The sequence below is a fragment of the Macaca mulatta genome, chromosome 6 (genome assembly GCF_049350105.2).
Source record: "Macaca mulatta isolate MMU2019108-1 chromosome 6, T2T-MMU8v2.0, whole genome shotgun sequence".
Lineage (NCBI taxonomy): Eukaryota > Metazoa > Chordata > Mammalia > Primates > Cercopithecidae > Macaca > Macaca mulatta.
The window spans coordinates 66,428,457-66,451,414 of NC_133411.1; the positions used below are offsets into that span (position 1 = coordinate 66,428,457).

Sequence of the window (22,958 nt, forward strand, 5' to 3'; positions counted from 1 at the left end):
GCCTCCTGAGTGTCTGACATCTGTTTCTGGCAAGGCCAATAATGAGTATGCTGCTAGCTTCATATCAGATGAGGGTCTGATTCACACCTCTTTTGTTTTTGTTTTGTTTTGTTTTTATCACAGATGGCCTCTGCCCAAGATGCCAGGTATGGCCAGAAAGACTCCTCTGATCAGAACTTTGACTACATGTTCAAATTACTCATCATCGGCAATAGCAGTGTGGGGAAAACATCTTTTCTATTCCGTTATGCAGATGACTCCTTTACATCTGCATTCGTCAGCACAGTTGGGATCGATTTCAAAGTAAAAACTGTATTCAAAAATGAAAAGAGAATCAAGCTTCAGATTTGGGTAAGTGTCTTTGAACTGGCAGTGTTCTTCAGGCTGGGGTGTTGAACATATCCATGTGTAAGGGAGAAACTTTCTGCCTTGTTCTATCCCTAGGGCATCCACAAGCCTCAATTTCCAGCCTCTTTGCTGCAACACATTCTGTTTCAAAGAAAGTAGTGGTGATGCCTCTTTAAGATATGAAGGGTGAATTATTATGCCTTGTTGTCATGTGGTGCTCTATCTTGGTGGTGGTGGAAGGAAAACTTTGGCTCTGCCTTTTATGATCTGTGTAACCTTGAGAAAGTCTGTGACTCCTTCTCTGACATTTTTGTAATCTATAAAATAGGCTACGTAGATCTGGGCTTTTAGGTCACAGAGAGCAGCCTTTCCTGGGCATTTTAAAGAAAAAGATAAACAACCAAATATAGGAAAAGTGTAGGTTTAGACCCTTCATAAAGCTCCAGATAGAACTTCAAAGATGGTCTATTTATACTGTGCAAACTGTTTTCAACTCTAAGAGCTATGTTTATATATGCAAATAAAACAAATGAAATGAAATATTTATTTGAAACAGGGTCTTCACCAAGTAGAAGGTTCTCCCAAAGTTTGGAGACCATTTGGCTAGCTTTTTGCCTCTTACCCCCAGAAGATCAGAGGTAGCTTAGCCAAACTGGTGGGATAAATTTAGGAGACCAGTGAGCAAAAAACAGAGGAAAATGTATGTGGATAGCAGGTCCAAGGCAATATAAAAGATGAAGCAGCCAGCCAGGCGCGGTGGCTCAAGCCTGTAATCCCAGCACTTTGGGAGGCCGAGACGGGCGGATCACGAGGTCAGGAGATCGAGACCATCCTGGCTGACACTGTGAAACCCCGTCTCTACTAAAAACTACAAAAAACTAGCCGGGCGAGGTGGCAGGCGCCTGTAGTCCCAGCTACTCGGGAGGCTGAGGCAGGAGAATGGCGTGAACCCGGGAGGCGGAGCTTGCAGTGAGCTGAGATCCGGCCACTGCACTCCAGCCTGGGTGGCAGAGCGAGACTCTGTCTCAAAAAAAAAAAAAAAAAAAAAAAAAAGATGAAGCAGCCAATTTAAAAAAATGGTTACACCAAAAAAGACTGATGTAGTAAATATTTTATGGCTATCATAATATGTACATAGGAAGAATGTTTCTACAGTAAATTTTGGCATCTTTTTCCTATTCCTTTGTACCTCTGCCACTCAAATTGATTTGCCCTGTAATCAGGCAGTTCCCAAGAGGTGTTTTCTACCTCCTTCTGAGACATTTACAACAGCTACTACCACTTGGTGCTGGTGCCAGGACTGATCAGTAGGACTGACAATAAGCCTCCCTTCATAAATATGGAAAGCTAAAAACAAAAAACAAACAAATCCCAGAGTAGAGGATTTTAACTTTTTAAAAAAAGAAAACAGCCCTTTATTTAAAAATCTGTATAAAGTGAATGACCTTTAAACATCTTAAAGGTCTTATTAAAGTAGAAATTTAAAGTAAAAATTAAAGATGCAGGTATATACACAGACAGGTACCTTCTTAGGTAGCTTACAATAGGCCGTTACTGTTTTACTTATTCTAACTCTAGAGTCTTTCAAATCTCGTTATAATTCACAGGCATGCATCACATAAGAACTTGTACAAGTAGGCCTTAGGCTGGGCATATTCCCTGCTCCATCATTCCCCAAAGGCATTTTTATTGGGAGTGTTCCTCTTCAGAAACTTGACCTCAATTAATGTAGATACCAATCTCACACTCCTCTGTATGGAGACAGAAAAAGCTTTGTCCATTGCTTCATGTATGGGTCCTGATTCATTCTCTTCCTTTTAAACTGCAGGCAACCCAATTGTTATCTGATACATTTGATATTTAGTTTTAAGAAAGGTTCCTTAATTCTCAGGGGCTTTGGTGAATGGAAAATTAAATTAATTTGGAAACTATACATCCCTTAACTCCGTGACAATGTTCTTTTTGCTAATATGAAAGAACAATCATTCCTCTGGTTGATAGCCCCACTTTTTCTTCTCTTCTTTTTGTTGTAGAGATAATTAAAAATAGTTGTTAGAATCATTTAGATAAAACATCAGCATGGTGTGTTAAGCCAGCCTTATAATTTCTGGCAAATTTTCAGTGTAGGTTTTTGACAGAAATTCTTTGTTGAGGTACAAAATTATCTAACTTTAATGTAAATCAGATATATTTCAAATAATATAAATTATTTTTCACACTTGAAAATATTTTCTTTAAAGCAATGCTGGTCCCTAGCCAGTGCTAATTCACTTACCTTTTTTGGGGCATTGAAATAAGTTATTTATGTCTACATCTCACTTCTGGATGAATATAGCTCTTCTCTGGCCAACCAAAGCTCAGATCCCTGAGCTGCTTCTACTCTAATACCTCCTCATGCTGCTCAGTTTCCGTAAGTTCACGAAAAAGTCTCTGAAATGTTATTCTCTCCAAATTTGTCTCTGATCTTCCACAATCTACTAGATTCTTAAAAAAATAAAACTCTTTAAGTCTATAGACAGTCAGGCCTGAGACCTCATTCTAGGGCCTCCATTCTCCTGCTCTGTGGATGCCCACGCTCCCATCAGGGTTCAGTCACTTGGGAATCCTTCACTTTTCCCCCCTCGTCAGTCACAATAGTAGATTAATGACCATTAATATTATTGCAATAAAAACATAATCCAATTTCTTCCTCTTTAGGTACATTAGGAGCCCCTAAGTCATATCTGATTCTAAGAGTGTGAAAATTGGTTTTACAATAGTATATATAATAGTGTATACTATTATATATACTATTGTGGTCTATTAGATTGTGAAACATTTAAAAGAAGTACAACGCAAAGATTTTATGCTTATGGAACTTGCAGTATAGTTAGAAAGGGAAATTAATACTTATTGAATAATTATGCACTTCTACAAGCAAATACCAAATTGTATAAATATGATGCATAGCTAGCATTTATTGAATACATAGCATATGTTAGGCATTATCTATGCCTTATCTCTAATTCTCACAACCAAACTTTTAATTTATTACTGTCCTATTTTACTTGATAAATTTGCATATAGGACAGTTAAATAAATTAAATAACTTGTTCAGGGTTGCACATAGTGAATGGCTAAGAGGGGATTCCAAGCTAGGTCTATCACATTCTAACACTGCTCTAATTGAGAGTCTTCTTGAATATGGTGGTGGTTGTTTTTTTTGAAGATGGCAATCTTGATTGTTGCATCTGGGATGTTGAAAATGTTTTTGAAAGAGTTCACATTGGAGGCATGCAGGAGACGAAATAATGAGGAGCAACAGTGGTATGCTTAAGTATAGGCATTCCTATAATAATTCCGGGAATCCTTGCATTATGCTATAATGTAAGTGTGCTGGAAAATATTTAGTTGTAGGTAGTTATGATTGTTTAACAACTCTCACAAATCACTTATTTGGAAATATATTTAGCACTGATGGCTTGTCATCTCATTGTGCTTTAATAACCAAGCAGTGAACTGCTCTTCCCAACTTATTGTATTTTTATGCATTTATATTATGTGTAACTAATTCATTAAAATCCACATCATCTTCATCCTAGCCTATTATACATTTCAAAGAAAAGAGGCAAAATGGTTTCACAGTATGAAAGTCATCATGGGTTAATACACTATACCATTTTCTCTACCAAGACAGGCTTCAGACATTGATTTAGTTTGGATCACTCTATTCATTTTAAACTGCTCCCAGAGAGAACCGCCAAGTTAGGAAACCAAGATATAGAGAGGCTAAGTGATTTGACCTTACCTTACAGTTAGTACCAGAGCGGAGCCTAAAGTCCAGGTCTCCTGCTAGCTGGGCTAGTCTGATTTCTACTACATTATACTTCTTCTCAAGGTAAGTGTTGTATGACAAAAATTGTAATAAACCTTAACCTGGTTGTCAGTGGAATCCTCCAGCTATAGAAAAATCAAACTTGAGGCCAGTTTTCAAGTAGCATTTTTGTTTTTATTTTTATTTTTTTGAGAAGGAATCTCACTCTCTCTCCCAGGCTGGAGTGCAGTGGTGCAATATCAGCCCACTGCAACCTCTGCCTTCCAGGTTCAAGCAATTCTCCAGCCTCAGCTTCCAGAGTAGCTGGAATTACAGGTGTGTGCCACCACACCTGGTTAATTTTGATATTTTTAGGGGAGATGAGATTTCACCATGTTGGCCAGGCTGGTCTCAAACTGCTGACCTCAAGTGATCCACCCACCTCAGTCTCCCAAAGTACTGGGATTACAGACATAAGCCACCATGCCCAGCCTCAAGTGGCATTTTTCCTACATCAGGAAGGAAGATCCTGAGTGGGAAACCTCTCTTTGTTTTCTACTTGATGGTTTGCTTTCTTGTCATGCACTGCATAGGGATTTTCTGATTCTTCAAACTGGATTAGTAGATTTGCAACAGTCCACATTCAAATAAAGCATTTTAACAAGTAACAGACACATTTATACTTCCCAAATGTGTTACACCTCCTGTCTGTGGAAGCAGGAAAGAATGGGAGGGTCAGAGTACGCAGGGTTCAGATTAGCTAGTTTGAACAATTTCAACGGGCTCTGGGACACAGGAGCGATCCCCCAGTTGCCTGGCACTTAGTAAGTCCTGGAGTGGTTAGGGCAGATGGATAGTGGCCCAGAGTGTGAAAGCCCTGAAATGGAGGTGGTTGGGACTGTGTGCTCTGGATTGGTTGGTTTGCCTTTGAAAAAAGTGCTCCAGTAAGTTGTTTACTATCTCTAGAAACTGGCTAATCCTGGGAGGGTCAGTCCCTCCAGAATCAGTGAGGCCCCAAATGTCAAAGCATCAGAATACAAAAAATAAAAAATCTAAAAATAAAAGACACGGTTAATACAGAGGGAAAGTTCTTAGGGCCTCAGGAGCAGTCTCTGTCACTAATTTCACTCTGACAAATGCTGTGATTCCCAAGTCTGTTACTTCAGGATTGGCACATTTTTGGGTCTCAGTATTTGGAGACCTAGTACCTTGAGTCACGAAAAGATCTGACAGATTTTCTGGCTCAACCTTCTCATTTGATGATACTACTAATAATAGCAACATTTATCAAGCCCAGTGCTGACACATAAAGTAAGCACTTTATGTTTCTATGCATTTTAAAATTTATTTTTTGCAATAACCAAATAAACCAAGGTGGTATTATTAGCTCTCTTTTATAGCAAGGTGGTATTATTAGCTGTCTTTTCTCTTAAACAGAAAACCAGAAAGACAAAGTGATTTGCCCAAGGTCGTAGTCACAAGCAGGATTCCAACCTGGGCGCTGAGTCTGAAGCCGATGTACTTGACCACATGGTGGAAGAGATCCAGGGAAGCCAAGTGATTTGTCAGAATTTTCAGATCTGATATTAAATTCCACATATTTTAATTCATAGCAAGTACTTTTTCTGTGCTGTATAATTACTCAGTATCTTTCAGTAGTTTTTATGACCTGTCCAAGATATTATTTATAGTTATAGAAAAGAACCAGTTGTTTTGCTTGGAACTTGCTATCTGGCAGCATGAGCACTTTGTGCATTATCTGTTTTGTGTTTAAAACACATAGATATGCACAGAAGGAGGGACTGGAGCACATTCAACTAACTTCTTCCTGCACATTTCTGGAATGCTGTTTCCGCTGTTGGAGAATGTGCATATAAAGAAAAGGGCGTGAAAGAAGGAGTCTAAGTAAAATGGTATCAATACCTACAGGAAAATATTTCAGCCTATAATCTTTGCATTTGGTGCTCAGGTGGCCTAGTCACCCTGCCCATTGATTCCAGGATAACATTCAGGTCCTCTGGTCTATTTATAAGGAAACAACACTTTCTGCCCAGGCGAGCTTCTTAAGAAAACCACCGAAGCCAGTGACAGCTGCCAAGACCATTCTTGGTGCTGTCATTTGTATGCTCTTTTCCCCCATCACATTTCTTCTAACTTAGCATCTGCTTTTCCTGAGAGATTTAGAAAGGCAAGATGTAGTTTTACTCCTGAGAGGAAACTGATACTGTGTCTGAAATGTCAAGATGCCTGAAAACATTCACTCTGTCAGGCAGCTGAACGCAGGAGCTCCTACATCCCACTGTGTTTAACCACTCTTCTCAGCATTGACAAAATACAAAGGATGGTACAGACGTTGTTCCTGGCTTAATAGAGCTTACCAGCTACATGGGAAGATAGGAAAACGAACGTAGAAGAAAGGATCAACCTGTGGGTCAGTAACTGTGTTCTGCCACGGGGTAGAGTGGCCTCGTGGCTTGAGCAGGGACTTTGGAGTCTGGTGACCCAGGGTTCAGATGCTGCCCCTGATTCTCACTAGGGTGTGACCTCAAGCCCTGACTTCTCTATGCTTCCATTTCCTCATTTGTGAAGTGGGGGAAAATAACACCTACCCCTGAGCTGTTAAGTATTTGCTATTGTAAATTATACTTAGTTCAAAACTAGGCACAAAACAGGCACTCACTATATGTTAGTTTTCTTCTTTTCTAAAAATAGTTTACCAAAATTCAGACTTTTGTATTCAATTAAGTAATTTAATTGAAGCCAATACTTGTTGGTGCCGACTATGTGCTTGGTACTGTGCTGGGCATTGGGCATATAATGGTAGAGCACGCCAAGGGTCTGCCATAAGGAGCCACAAAGAGATGGAATTCCACTGCTGCTATAAATGGTCCAAAAGGCCTGAGCACAGCACACCCAGGGAGGATGCCCAACACCGTCCTGGGGACTCTGGAAGGTTTCCTGGGTGTATCTATATCTGAGCTGAGAACTGACAAATGGAAAAGAATCATTTGTTCATTCACTCACTCACTCACTCACTCTCTCACTATTTACTGAGTTTTTACTATGTGCCAGATACCATGGAGGAATTAAGGATTGAAAGTAAACATACACAGGAAATACAGAGTGTGGTAAGTGCTGTGGAGAACTAAGCAGAGCCCTCTGATAAATGGAAAACAACAGGCTGGGCGCGGTGTCTCACGCCTGTAATCCCAACACTTTGGGAGGCCGAGGCGGGCAGATCAGGAGGTCAGGAGATTGAGACCATCCTGGCTAACACGGTGAAACCCCGTCTCTACTAAAAAAAGAAACACAAAAATTTAGCCGGGCGTGGTTGTGGGCGCCTGTAGTCCCAGCTGCTCCGGAGGCTGAGGCAGGAGAATGGCGTGAACCCGGGAGGCGGAGCTTGCAGTGAGCCGAGATCGCGCCACTGCACTCCAGCCTGGGCGACAGAGCAAGACTCCGTCTCAAAAACAAACAAGCAAACAAACAAACAAAAAACAACAATGGGAAGGGGAAGCCTATTTTAGGTGATCAGTGCGGATTGATACAAGATGCTAACTGAGCTAACAAAGCCTGATTTTCTTCCCATTTTGCCCCTATTTGAGCAGAGGTGGATTAATACTGTTGGGTTTGAAGCTTTTACAGTTTGCCAGTCCTCTTTAAGGAAAAAGATACACAATGTCTTCCTTATGAAGAAGTGACAGAAAGCAGGTGACCATACAAACACATTGCTAAAGCCCACTTGGAAGGTACCCAAAGCCTAATCTTTAATCAGTTTCACGGAAATCCACCTCTACTTCTGTAGAAAATTTACCTGTGTGTCTATAGGGACTGAAAGACACATGTGGGAGATGGGAAACATTGACAACAACTAGAACCAAAGAGCAATGTATAGTGAAACATGCAGGCAAAGGTGTGTCAAGACAGTGGGATAAAGAAGAGGCATTGGGGCAGGGGACCTGGATTTGAGACCTCTCTGTGGAACCTTGGGACAAATGACTTCACCTTTCTGGGAAGCAGTTATCTGATCTGTCAAATGAAGAGTATCCACTCAACTGAAAAAAAAAAAAAAAAAAAAACCCAACCCCTAACTGGCTTTCAGTGATCCCTAATATGCCAGGTACAACTGTGTGTAGTAAGTTTTCTAATCCTCACAAAAACCCTGTGAGATAGACGCTGTTCTTGTCTTTAGTTTACAGATGAGTAAACTGAGGCACAGAGTGTGTGAATACCTTGCCCAGGGTCACATAGACAAGAAGTGGCTAGCAGATCTGAGTGTGTACCACCCAGCTTTGGAGCTTTTTCTCTTAATCCGTTCTGCTGTACCCTTTCTCTATAAGTACAACATGAGTAATTGCTCTCGAGCAGCCACTGTGCCTATTTTATTTGTAATGCTCGAAATTTTATTTTTAACCTCGAAATGTTGGTATTAATATTGCTCTTTATAAGGTAAGAGGAAACCAAGACTCAGAGTGTTTAAATAATTCCCCCTGGTCACATAACTCTTTCTACTGCTTATAGAGTAACTTCAAACCTTGTAACTGATTAAAAGAAGAAATCAAATGGTAGCCAACAATCAATAGAGGAAAAAGTTTTTTCCAGGAATATATCAGGTACAAATGGACAAATCATGACATTATATTCCATCCAGATTGATCTCTTTCATGATCCTCTAGTCAGCCCAATTCCTACAGGACTTCTATCCCAAGACTGCTAAGCAGCTCTCAAAGCTTCTAAAAGTTCAAATACCGGCCGAGCATGGTGGCTTATGCCTGTAATCCCAGCACTTTTGGAGGCTGAGGCGGGTGGATCACGAGGTCAGGAGTTTGAGACCAGCTTGACCAACATGGGGAAACCCCATCTCTACTAAAAATATAAAAATTAGCCGGGTGTGGTGGTGTACGCCTGTAATCTCAGCTACTCCGGAGGCTGAGACAGGAGAATTGCTTGAACCTGGGAGGTGGAGGTTGCAGTGAGCCGAGATCACGCCATTGCACTCCAGCCTGGGTGACAGAGTGAGACTCTGTCTCAAAAAAAAAAAAAAAATTGGAAGCAGAGAACGGCAGTTCTGTATAACTGAAGTTTCAGATAAGTAAAGCTTCAAATAGTGAGAACTTGAAACAAATTAAATCTTGTAATGAAAATTCTTTTTTTTTTTTTTTTTTTTTTTTTTTTTTGAGACGGAGTCTCGCTCTGTAGCCCAGGCTGGAGTGCTGTTGTGGCCGGATCTCAGCTCACTGCAAGCTCTGCCTCCCGGGTTCCCGTCATTCTCCTGCCTCAGCCTCCCGAGTAACTGGGACTACAGGCGCCCGCCACCTCGCCCGGCTAGTTTTTTGTATTTTTTAGTAGAGACAGGGTTTCACTGTGTTAGCCAGGATGGTCTCGATTTCCTGACCTCGTGATCCGCCCGTCTCGGCCTCCCAAAGTGCTGGGATTACAGGCTTGAGCCACCGCGCCCGGCCGAAAATTCTTTCAATATGTACTGCACATTTGTTTATCATAGGGGAAAAAAAGAACATGAAAGGTAAGCCAACTTGACGCTCAGGATTATCAGTATCTGATGATGTTTTCTGTATACTTAGTTCCACTTAGTATGTTTTCTTTTCTTTCTTCAGTGTCAAACTGTCCCTCTTCATGTTTCTAGCTGCTTTCCTTTCTCATTCTAATTTTTTACTTTCATTATTTCTTTTTTCTTATAAACCATGTTCATTGTCATTTGTTAGCCAAGTTGAGAGGAAAGTGGCTCAATATGTAGGTATGAAGATCTTTTAAATTAGTATGCATGAGGTTTGTAGTAAGGGCACTGGGGAGATCTAATTTAATCTCATAGAAGCCTCCCTTTGCACTGTTTTGTAATCTTCATAAATTTACCAACCAAAATGTTTAACCTGCCTAAACACATTGGTGTTACTTTTATATTAGGCCTACTCTAGACTTACTTGGTTCTAAATCCCCTTAAGACAAAAATATCACACAGTAGTTTTGTGATCAAGAATGGGCTCCAAAGCCAGGCCGTCTGAGTTCAAATTATGGCTGTAAGATATATGGATATTATGACCTTGGGCAAGTTAATTAACTTCTCCATGACAGTGTTTTCATCTGTAAACTGGGGACAATAATAATACTTTGCTTATAGTTTTACTGTAAGTTGAAATAAAATGATATTTACCAAGTTCTTAGCACAATACCTGGCATATAGTAAGTACTTAAGAAACAAATCATTATTATTTCTCTCAACAGCCTTTATTTTATGGGCCAAACCTACTTAACGCCATACTTTCTGCAACAGCAAGTAGTAGTACTTTTCTTGGTAAATAAATTGCCAGTTTGCAGGCAGGTATTTATATGAAGAACTTCAATTTTGGTGTCCTGAAGTAATGATATATACAAGCATATTGACAAGGTGGCATATTTTCTGGACACCTGGATTCCTCTCACCAACCAGTGGTAAATTTTAATATGCTGGTGTTTTGGAGCTGTCTGTGTATCTAAACAGAGTCATCAACTGCACAGGAAAGGCAAACCAATACAGCTTATTTATTAAATGCTCATAAAATTGATGCCCTGGCTTAGAGCAAAACAATTATAAATCATTGGATCCACAGAGAGCTGTAATTCACATACTGGGATATGATTTCCTCAGGATATTGCCTAGTGATGTCAGCAGCTTCTAGTCTAAGATGTGAGCTGTGTGCACTCCACCAGGTCACCTGTAGTTATTTTTCTATTGATTCATTTACAGTTATACTGAACTGACCAGTTGTTCTGGCATTAAACACAGCTTAAATTCAGTGCAAATTAAGCATTTAATTACCCCATATTAATTTTTCAAGCCAGACTTAAGAAAAAAGTACAGTATTTTCCTAGTTGGATAGTACTTATTTTCAGTAGTAGGCGTATTCTTCTTTTTCCTTTTGCTTTTCCTTTCCTAACACTAATTTTGCTAGTACTGAACATTGCCACTGTGGCAGCTGAACAGCGAGATAAGAGATAGCAAATGTGAGCATCACTTGATACAAATCACTTTGCTGAAGGGGCTGATGCATATGAAGAGAGGGAAAGCAAGGTCTCCATCTTGTTTTACAATCTCTGGAAGCAACTAAATCATTTAAAAATGTTTACAAAGCACTGGGGCCAGGTGCAGTGGCTCACTCATGTAATCCTAGCACTCTGGGAAGCTGAGGCGGGTCAGGAGATTGAGACCATCCTGGCTAACACGGTGAAACCCTGTCACTACTAAAAATGCAAAAATTTAGCTGGGCCTGGTGGCAGGTGCCTATAGTCCCATCTACTTGGGAGGCTGAGGCAGGAGAATCCTTGAACCTGGGAGGCAGGGATTGCAGTGAGCTGAGAGCATACCACTGCCCTCCAGCCTGGGCAACGAAGCGAGACTCCGTCTCCAAAAAAAAAAAAAAAAAAAAAAAAAAGTTTACAAAGCATCATGTGAAAAACAATAGATAAACAATAGAAAAGTACAAAGAAGACATAAAATAAAAAAAGAATTGAAGTAGGTAAAGTATGAGACAGGGTTCTGGAGAGAAACAGAGGATAATTTTAGGGAGTTTAATGATTTTACAAAGATGTGTGCAGGGCTTCGGGAAGTAATAAAGGAAGATGCAGACTCCAGAGCTATCATCAGAGAGTCATTACTATCCCCTTGGACTGAAGGGAACAGAGAAAGAGCAGTTAGGAAAGAACTGTAGCTGTAGTAATAGGAGAAGGACATTACATTAGAGCCTTGGCCTTTTAGAACACAGCCGCTGCCAATCAGCAGCTCATCACGGAAGGGGCCGCAGATGCCTTGGACCTCTCATTCGTCCCACCTTCTGATGTTTTGCCTGTACCTCCCATGGGCTGAACGCACCTTGAGGTTAGTGGAACAGGGTAGCAACTGCTCTGTTTTAGCGGTTCACAAAAGTTAGTTTCCAGGAGCACAGGGTAGGGTGAGATTTGGTAAGGAGTGGATCTGGAAGGCAAAGAAACATATCCAGCACAACAAAGAAGGGCTGGGATTCAGAGGGGGCCTTCCGCCTTGCCAGGCTGAGCGCACCCCCTGCTGCATGAGCAAGGTTCCCACACAACAACAGCCGACCCACACTGGCCTCTGACAAACATGTTTCCCCCAAAAGAGCAAGTCAATGTGTTTTTTATAAAGGGCTGGGCGTGGTGGCTTATGCCTGTAATCCTAGCACTTTGGGAGGTGGAGGTGAGAGCATTACTTTGAGTCCCCAGGAGCTCAAGACCAACCTGGGAAACAGTGAGACCCCCCACCTCAAAAAAAAAAAAAAAAAAAAAAAAGGCCAAAAAAAGTGAAAGTTTTTTAATTTTAAGAAAATACTTGAAAATAATATTACTTATTATAATTAAATTCTTCTTGCTGTTTTGGTAATCCGGTGGATGGTAGATTTTTTAAAACTTTTTTTGTTGGAGATGGCAATCCTCTGTCAATTACCCATTTGTATTTATTTATTAACATTATTTTGGTTTTGGAAGCCCAAATATCTGGGACTCAGTGATGTGGAGAGTGGTATAGACCCCCTTGGGCTATGTATAACTGGACAGTATAAAGGACGCAGCTAGAGAGCCAGGCAGGGGCTGTATTTTAGTCAAACAACTCCTGGTGCAGCTTAAGGCACCAGACATTTATGAATGACTGCAGTGTGTTACGCAAAGTGCTAGGCCATGGAGGAGAGGGAGCCAAGAGTTTTTAAGCTTCCTATCTTCTAATAACTTATTAAATAATGACATAGAAACAGGCGTCAAAATAAAGAGAAGACCAGCCAAATTAGAACAGGCTTAGCTATAGCCATCACTTGCATTTTGGCAGAGACCCAAAGGCAAACAGAGGAGTGGGAAAGCTTTACAGTGGAAAAAAGGGGAGCCTTCATATATGCCCTGGTTGCAGGCTGTTAGCATGGGTAAACTGTAGGCATGCTAACAAGAAGTGAGGCATCCTATGGGATTGGCTAGTGGTGCATATTTTGCTTTCTTTGATTGATCCTAAATTGGAAGCAGGGACAAAAATTGGGGAAGCTGTCAGTTATCAATCAAGTCCTGGCCCTTTTGGGAAAATTGTTACAAAAGTTTTTGCTGAGCCTCCAGGATTGTCACTAATTAGAGCAGTGTGGCTTCCCGCAAGTCTGACTTCTAGCAGTCTGGCTTTCCTGGTGTTTATTGTAGATAAGGAGGTTGGTTTCCTGGGAAGGTTGCTGCAGGTTGTGTGTCAAAGTTCTGCTTTTACATGTGGTCTGGGTGTTGTCTATTTGTGCATTCAGTCTCACAAATACACCTAACTCAGAACCAACTTTAATAAGAGCAGCAAGAGAGACAGCACAAGAAAAAGTAAAGGGTTTTGGGTGTCTGATAGTTTGGCTCTAGGCAAATTATTAAACTCTGTAATGCATTGGTTTTAATTTTCTATAAATTAAGGATAATAATACTTGCCTTGTAGGCAAAATATATTTGGCTTGTAGGGCTGTTTTAAGGAGTAACCTAATGTGTGTATTGTGCCTCTTATGGTGTTCTCGTATTTTTTAACTCATTTCACCCTTAAAAATTATTGAGGTCACCAGTGACCTTGTTTGTATGTGGGTTATAGCTATTGATATTTAAAGTATTATAAATTAAAATGAAGAAAATTAAACATATTTATTTTCATTTTAAAATAACAATAAGCCCATTGTATGTACACATAAAGAGCATATTTTAATGAAAAATAATTACATTTTGAAAGACAATACAGTTAGTGAGAAAAGTGGCATTTAAAAAAAAATCTCATTATATCTGGCTTAATAAAGGACAGCTGATTTTTCATGTCTGTTTCCTTATTCAACCTGTTGCTTTATCACACATCATGTAAGCTCTGGAAGACTCCACTGTACACTCATGGGAGAAAGACAATGAAAAAGGCAAATACAAACTTAGTATTATTGTGAGAGTAGTTTTCAATTCAGAGACCCTCTGAAAGACTTTAGGAAACTTCAGACCACATTTTCAATACCACTGCTCTAGACCATAGAAGGCACTCATATAAATCATTAATAGTATTAGCAGAAGACTACAGCAATGTTGGCATATATCGTAAGGGGCACTTCTTTATAGAGGTCCATCTTGATAAAGAGGCCTTGTTGTTGTCAGTGTTTGGAAAACCCCCCTATGCTGGCAGATTAAACGCAGGAGATCGTCTGACAATAGGTGACTTTCCTGGAAGCCAGGTCTGAGGCTCAGGACAAAGAGTGAAGGTCTTGCCAATGAAGACTAAACCAGAATGAAGTTTTTATTTTTCAGCAGTATCTGAGTGAGAGAATGAGTAAATGAAAACACAAATACATACCTTTTATACCAGCTATTTTCAACAGTATGGTAACAGCAAGTGCAAAGGACTGGAAAATAGGTCCTATGGCACCACCTCACTGCTCAAATCTGGCTCACTGGAGCAACAGTCTTCCCATTTCTGAGAAGAGAGGCAGGTGACAAATATGATGAATCCTCCTTCCTCCATCCTCCATTTGCTTTACAAACTGGGCAACTGAGTGGAGAAGCCATTGGGTTTTCTGGCAAAATTCTGAAAAAGGGATTATAGCTGGTGAAAACAAGCTCTTGGAATCTGAAATCCGAGTCTTTCAAAGTTTATCAGAAGCTAAATGTTCAGTTACATGAAGTTATGCATGACTGATAGGCTCATGTCTCAAATATGTAATGGTATTTACATTTTAAAGTAGTAGTTTGTGAAGCAAAGGAATGAATGAGCTTTCAGCAATAGTTGAATGGTGGGCCATCTTCCCTGGACTCTTCAGATTAGAGTCCCTGTATGAAGACTGACTCAGACTCACAAGGTATATTATTGACACTTTACTGTAATTGAGGGGGAGAAATGGACTGATATAAATTATTTCATTTTAATTAAACAATAGATCTGTCCTCCTACTATAAGAAAGGAAAAAGATAATAGTTTTGTTTTTGAGGGTTTTTCCTCTCTTCAAATTTTGCAAAGCAATTAACCTTCAGGTTAAGACAAAACTCAGAATATTTTATCTCTACCACTTAATTTGTCACAAATTTACAGTCAATTGAAAATATAATAAAACCGAGAACTGAAAGCATTTTTCTTACTTTGCTGTATGGCTAGCTTCTGCAAATGCTGTAGCAAGATGTGTACATGTGATTTTGGGAATGAAATTCTAAATTAAGTTTTGTAATGACATAAAGACTGAAAGCAGAGATTAAAGGAGAGAGGCTTCTTACTCAGAGACTGGTGAAAATCCAGATCTGCTGAGACCTTTCAGCCTGGCCTTGACGATGACACATGAAAGTGATTCTGCAGTTGGGAGGCACTCAAATTTACAGATGGTCTGATCTCAGAATATGAGAGAGATTCACATATGAAAGCAACCAGACAAAAGAAGGCTGTAGAAACTAGAAGCCTGGGGGAACAGTTTTTTATGCTGGGGTTTATCAGAATCATTGTCTCCCAGAGGAGTGTCTGGTCAATAATTTTAACATAGAAACCATTGTCTCTACAGACCTCAAAGTGTGGTCCCAGAGTCAGTCCCTTGTCAGAATCATTTGGGGAATTTGTTAAAACTGTAGACTTTGAACCCCATTTCAAGCCTATTGAATTCAAATCTGTCTGTAAACAGAACCAGGGAGTATGGATTTCTAACAACCTTCCCAGGTAGTAACTGCCATTCTGAGAGACAGGTCATCCTGTCATGTTGTGTCTGTTCACGGAGGGCTGAAGGGAGGTCTACTTTAGTCTATAAACGTTGACGATGGATCGGGGAAAGGGCAGACTAAGGTCCTTTTCTCAGACCTCCTTCTGTTTTCTATAGCCAGATAACAGTCTTAGATTGGCCCAAATATGGCAGCAGGCTGGAGGTCTGTTCTTGGAGTGGCTGCAGACAGAGGGTATATGTACCTGGAGAATAGCATCAAAGCTTAAGAGCTTCTGACATACTGTGTTTGACAATGGTTCTACTTGCTGCTTCATCCCCTTTTCTTCTTTCCCTACCAGCCTATTATCATTCCCTTCCCTCTTACCATGACCGAATACAGTCCCACTTCTGTCTGGTTGCTAACTTTGCTTTGGATTCTTTCTTTTTCCTCCTATTCACTACATTCTTAGATATTGAGGTTTAGAAGCATTTTCTCTCCATTCACCTTCATCTCAGTTTTCTATTGTAGTCTCTGAACTGGACATGAAGCAAAATGGGAGGTTCTAGTACTATCTCTGTCTCAACCAAAGACAGGTTTGTCTCCTTAAGCTTTTTGGCATTTCCCACAGTGATTTGCAAATTTCTTTTTGTGTCATGGAGTCATGTCTTCAAAGGAAGGCATATGGAACATTCCAATGACTAGGGGGAACTGACCTGTTTTCAGCAGGCTAGGAAGCATAGGGTTTCACTTCTTCAACTTCCCAACCCCTTATCTAGAGGAAGGCAGAGAGGGCTCATCCTGGAAAACCATTGCTGTACAACATCTTTTAGAACAAGGGCAGAAGAATATACAGACACATCTCTGGCAGACTCCATCCATGGGGTAAGCCCTCTTGGAGATGGCAGATCTTATGGAAAGGACCCATAAGGTCTCTTAAAACTAGACTATAGGAAGGAAAGTGGAGGGGGAGGCACAAACGTAAAGGCATCTAGCCTACAGGGAATCTGCCGTAACTCTCCTATAACTTGTGTATTTGTGTGACAAGGATTCAATAGTAAATAGTGCCAGGAAAAACGTTTAATATGGACATTCTTTCCAGATAGAGAAGAGAAAGAAATCGAGATGAGACCAACAGTTAAAACTTTCCATATCTGAATAAAAGTCATATTTTAACAGATACATGAATAATCTATCATTCAGATTATGATTTTTCTTATCTGCCTCTTCCACTAAGTTATGTGGGTTCCTATGGGTTATGGGCTGGCCATTATTTAATTCAGGAGTCTCAGTATCTAGCGTTATTGGCCCATAGGAGATCTCAGTACATGTTGAATTCATGAATGAGTATAGTAATATCTAACAGAGTTATGATCATACTCATTTACCCTATACATATTTAATTGTTAAATTTGTTTGGGCTGGGTGTGGTGTCTCATGCTTATAATCCCAACACTTTGGGAGGCCTAAGTGGGCGAATCATGAGGTCAGGAGATCGAGACCATCCTGCCTAACACAGTGAAACCCCATCTCTACTAAAAAATACAAAAAAAATTAGTCAGGCGTGGTGGTGACCGCCTGTAGTCCCAGCTACTCAGGAGGCTGAGGCAGGAGAATGGTATGGACCCAGGAGGCGGAGCTTCAGTCAGCCGAGATCGCACTATTGCACTCCAGCCTGAGTGATAGAGCGAGACTCCATCTCAAAAAAAAAAAAAAAAAAAATTGTTTGTTTGTACTCCCAAATTTTATTTAGATACTTTTAGTTCTCATAATCATCACTGTTCTTCTTTCCCATTATTTCTGGAGTCCAAGTTGAGGGATATGTATTCACACCACTGAAAAGTTTAAGGAAATAATATACAGGGAAATAAGATCACTTGGGAGAGCTCTGCCTCCCAGAAGCAAGTGTAGCATTCTGGTTAGGAGCACAGGCCCTGATGTCAAACTGTCTGGGTTCAAATCCTGAATCAGCTCCATTCTAGAGGCTTCCTAACTTCTCTCAACCCTAGTTTCTTTATCTGTGTAATGGGCATATTAGAATATCTCCCTCATAGTATGGTTATGAGGAATAACCAGGATAAAACATGTAATTCATTTAACACAGAACCTCATAAATGGTAAGACTCAAGAAATATTAGTTCTTATTATTTGTGGCTTAGACCAAGAAAAAATTCAACATCCAATCTCAGAAAGTTGTGCTTTGCCATTTTGAAACTTTCCCCTGTTAATATAAAACTACTAAATCAGAGGGCCTCACCATCACCACCTCAGGCCACACCTCCCTGACGCTCTCCTTGAGAAAAATGGAAAGTTGTGCAAGATGCCTCCCAAATATTATAAACTTCAGGCCCCACAGAACCTGGGTCTATGTCAGTTCCCAAGTCAGTGGGAGAGAAAAGCTGGAGCAGTGTCGTAACAATATATTGGAGGTTGTTGATCCTCTTCGCAGAAGAAGATGAAGACTTATTCAAGATGAAGACTTATAATTGGACTAAAATAAAGCTGATAGAGACATCACAGGATGTGAGATAATATATGCAAAAGAGCAACACTTTTTGGTACAAGTGCGTTATTGAATTCAATTAAGTAAAAGTACCACGGTAAGGTGGATGTTTGATGTAAAAACACTCAAAGAGGTGACAAGAATATTTTCTGTCCAGTGTTCAGTGAGTTGAAGGGATAAGTCATCAGAGCTATCACACATCCAGAGTCACAACACTGGAATACTATGTAAAAGTTATCAGCTCTCTTCTGTTTTTCTTGAAGACAAAGTGGGAAGAGATGTGCTAAAATGGCAAATAAAAAGTTTAAGATCAAATGCATAAGATTTTCTTGTTTTGTCAAACATGGGAAGTTATATGGGGAGGTTGCTGTCCATTCTTAATGGGAGCTTTCCAAAGGAATGCATTTTAATCTGGGTGCAACGGGTTAAAGAAAGAAAGCAGTGAATTGGTGACTTATAAAGGCTCCTGCCTCCAAATAACCCCTTTTTAAATTAAAGCGGTGTCATCTGGCCCACAGAATAGTTCCCTGAGCTTTCAGGAATGATTTCTACAGATATTTTTTAGCCAGACAGAGAATTGTCATCCTGGGAATCAAAATCAGACTAATTTTGTCTGGACCTAGAAACCTCCTGGGACTTGGCTAGTGCAAGCGCCTGTCAGGACCAGGGTTTGCACATTGTCAGAGTCTTTAGTCCTCCTTCAGCCCCAGAGGCTCTGCTCTAGAGCATACTTTACCTCTAGAGAATTTGTCCCCTGAGCATTTGTTTTTTTACCTGACACAGGAAGGAAACTAAATACCGTTCTGTCACAGTTTGAGAAGACAGTCTATGATCATGATGTGGCTAATAAGGTGCTCAGGAGAGAAGAGTTCACTAGAAGGTGGACAATACATGGTGTTTGGTAATGGAAGAAGATATATGCAAAATTTGTGTTAACACAAATTTTTATTTAATTCTGGTTACTAATTTATACCTGCATTTGGGAAGTAGAGAAAAGAAGACATTGAAAATTACTGAGTATGTTAAAAATAAAATGCTGTCAAATTAGGAAAGTTAAAGAACGGGCCAAAGAGAATATAGTATTACGTTAATTACCTGTTTGACTCATTGCGCTCAATCCTGCAAACTTGAGGCAGCTGAAATAATTACTGTATTTATTATTTTGGCTCCACCCCAGCTTGAAAACCAATCCTTCTTGGATGAAGAGAATATAAAAAACCAAAACATTCTTGTTCACCTGCTGAGTTTCAAAGAGATCTTCTGTCTGATCTTCCTGGTATCCCAATTTCCTAGAAACTGGTTTCCTTGTTCTTCTATCCCAGCTCTCTAGTAGATGGGTTCCTGCCCAAATGTGCTTCCCTAGCATCCCAGTCCTTTTAGAAACTACATTCCTGCTGTGAATGCTAATCCCTGCATTCAGTTTGGGTTCTGGTCAAGTATCCATCATAACTTGAATGCTGAATCCTGTCTTTTGACTCATGTCCTACTATGGATGCCTCTTGATTAGCCATCACCTTGCTTTTGCATTTCTGTCCCTTTATTTACATTTGTCTTATTTATCTGTCTGCACTTGTGTTCTTGAGTTTTCTGATTTGACTCCCTATATCCCTGTCCATTGTTTGGATTTTATATTCACCAAATGCTTTCTCCAGTCTGTTTTCAATTATGTTAATATCATTTTATCAGCCTCTTCTAATTATAAAAGAACAAATAAAGAGAAACAAAATGTGCCAGACCAGGATGAAAAATAAATCACCCAGAAAGTGGTGAATCATAAGCCTTGGAATTGTCTCCTTTTCAGTTCCCGAAGAACATTGTTGCAATGAGAAAGCAGTAACAGACCACCAAAAAGATAGGAAGGGCATATGAGAATTTCAATCTCCTGATTTTTGTAATGTCAAGGCCTTTCATATGTGTCCTTAAAGTTCCTGCATTTGTAAAATTTTTGCATATTCAATACATCACATAAAAAATTTTGGAAAACCTGTTAAGGAGCATAATGGAAATCAGAAGCATGAATAGGAAAGAAACTTTTAATAATAGGTTAGGTTATTTGTTACTGTTGTTGTTAAATTCACAATTAGTGGAAAGTAACCATGGAAAGAATGGGCATGTTGAGTAAGCATTATCATCTTTTTTTTTTTAATTCAAAGAACTTTTTTTTTTAAACTTTTCAGTTTGAATGGTTTAATACTCTCTTCCAATTCCCCATCCCTGGTGTCACAAAAGTGTCATATTTGGACACTTTATCTTTTAACTGTTCTTGAATGATAAAAGGTTTAATAATCTTTTAATAAACCTTTCTGGCTTCCTGAACTCAAGAAAGAAAATAAAACAAGTGTTGAACATTCAAGCTGTATTCTGTAATTTTTTACCTACTTTTCTTCTTCTTCCTTTGTTCTTCTGTCTTCCTCTTTCCCTTTGTCTCTCCTGCTATCACTCACTCTCTCTCTAAATGACTAAATACTCATTATCCAGATATGTTCTGGTGCTGGAACAGTAAAAGATCTGCGATTTCTATCCCTTATGACTCTAAATTTTTTCTGGGATTTCCCTATACAAAGACTTAACTGAAGAAGAATAGACAGGATTTAGAGTAACTCTTTAAATTTTGGATATACTATAAGTTCCAACATTAATATATTCCTTTAAAAGATAAAAATTTTTAAAAGGAAAGGTGGAAAGACAGAAAAAGTAGTTGGAGCTACCCATTCAAGGCTTAGTCATAATTAACTTTAATACTGAAGTAGACTTTTTGGAAAGATGATTAGCTTTCATTGGTGTTTTAAAAGTACATATGTTCATTGTAGAAAATGTGCAAATACAAAAAGTAGAAAGAAAAAGACATCACTGGAAATGTTACTACCCAAAGGTAACTATTTAGCATACAACTTTCCAATTTTTCCCTATATGTATATTCCATATTTTAAAGAAAATATACATATGATATCACCAACTGTGTTTTCACATATATGTTATGAATCTTTTCTAAAATATTTAAATATGCATTGAAAGCCTGGTTATAAGTAGCCAGGAATACTACTTATACAGTGTAGTGCCTTGAAACACTGCCACTCTCACACTAACCCTCAACTGATAGAAGACCAGAGCCAGGAGATAGGTTATTGAGCCTTCCCTCTTTCAAGTGGACAATTCTGGAAAGCTTTCTGTATGCTTTTCAAATAATAGGAATAATTTATTTAAGCAATACCTTATTACTGGCTGTTCTTTTTTCCTGATTATTTTTGTCATTATAAATAATGATAATTTCCAATGGTATAAATACCTCTTTGTGTGGATAAATCCCAGAAAATAGAATTTTGAGGTTCTTACAGTTATGTTGCCAAGTTGACATCCTAATTGCTGTGATTTTACACTTCCAACAAGAGGGCATGAGATGCCTATTTCTTTGAACCCTGCAATGCTTGTCATAATCATTCTTTTGATTGCAAATTTTGAATTCATTATATTTTACCTTTCATCTTTTGAGGTGTCTTTTCAAATGTTTATTTGCCATTTGCATTTTTTCTTACATAAGTTACTAACTTTTCTATTGTTCTGTGCATCTTTATTTTTATTGATTTGTGAGGCTTTTTCCTCTTATAAATAAGCTTATTTTTCCTAAAATAAGCTTTTCTAATTCTTTGCATTTTGTTTATGGCATATTTTGGTCATGCTTAATTTTTTTTTATTCTCATGGAGTTTTTTATATATATATATATATATATATTTTTTTTTTTTTTTTTTGAGACGGAGTCTTGCTCTGTGCCCCAGGCTGGAGTGCAGTAGCGCGATCTCGGCTCACTGCAAGCTCCGCCCCCCTGGGTTCACGCCATTCTCCTGCCTCAGCCTCCCCAGTAGCTGGGACTACGGGCGCCCGCCACCTCCCCCGGCTAGTTTTTTGTATTTTTTAGTAGAGACGGGGTTTCACCGTGTTAGCCAGGATGGTCTCGATCTCCTGACCTCGTGATCCGCCCGTCTCGGCCTCCCAAAGTGCTGGGATTACAGGCTTGAGCTACCGCGCCCGGCCATCAATTATTTTCTTAAAAATAAATGTATCCAAAAGACAAGCCATACTAATGTTAAAACCATTATACAAATTTTTAAAGTCCTTGTTATTTTGTAATTATAACCCACTTTACAACTCACATAGATATATGTTAGGTGTGAGTATAATAGAAACTTCAGCAGACTAAACCTGTAGAGAAACAATGTCAGAACAGAGAAACAAAGTTCAGAATTGAAAATAGTTGCCGGGCGCGGTGGCTCAAGCCTGTAATCCCAGCACTTTGGGAGGCCGAGACGGGCGGATCACGAGGTCAGGAGATCGAGACCATCCCAACATGGGCTAACATGATGAAACCCCGTCTCTACTAAAAAATACAAAAAACTAGCCGGGCGAGGTGGCGGGCGCCCGTAGTCCCAGCTACTCGGGAGGCTGAGGCAGGAGAATGGCATAAACCCGGGAGGCGGAGCTTGCAGTGAGCTGAGATCCGGCCACTGCACTCCAGCCTGGGCGACAGAGCGAGACTCCATCTAAAAAAAAATAAAAATAAAAAATAAAAAAAAAAAAAAAGAAAATAGCTGGAAACAGATATTATATGTCACCTCGGGCATTGAATGTATGCAAGCTGTATATGGATCACTGTTAGAAGCTCTTGA

General features: G+C 39.6%; 1 protein-coding gene across 2 annotated transcripts in view; it reads left to right on the plus strand.

Annotated features, from left to right (window-relative positions):
* Positions 1–22,958, plus strand: part of RAB3C (RAB3C, member RAS oncogene family) — a 293,717-nt gene that overhangs the window by 34,867 nt on the left and 235,892 nt on the right. For both annotated transcript variants that reach the window (XM_015140007.3, NM_001265995.1), the window contains exon 2: positions 124–351. In XM_015140007.3, coding sequence (XP_014995493.1) covers positions 124–351 — 228 coding nt within the window. The remainder of the gene's footprint in view (positions 1–123; positions 352–22,958) is intronic.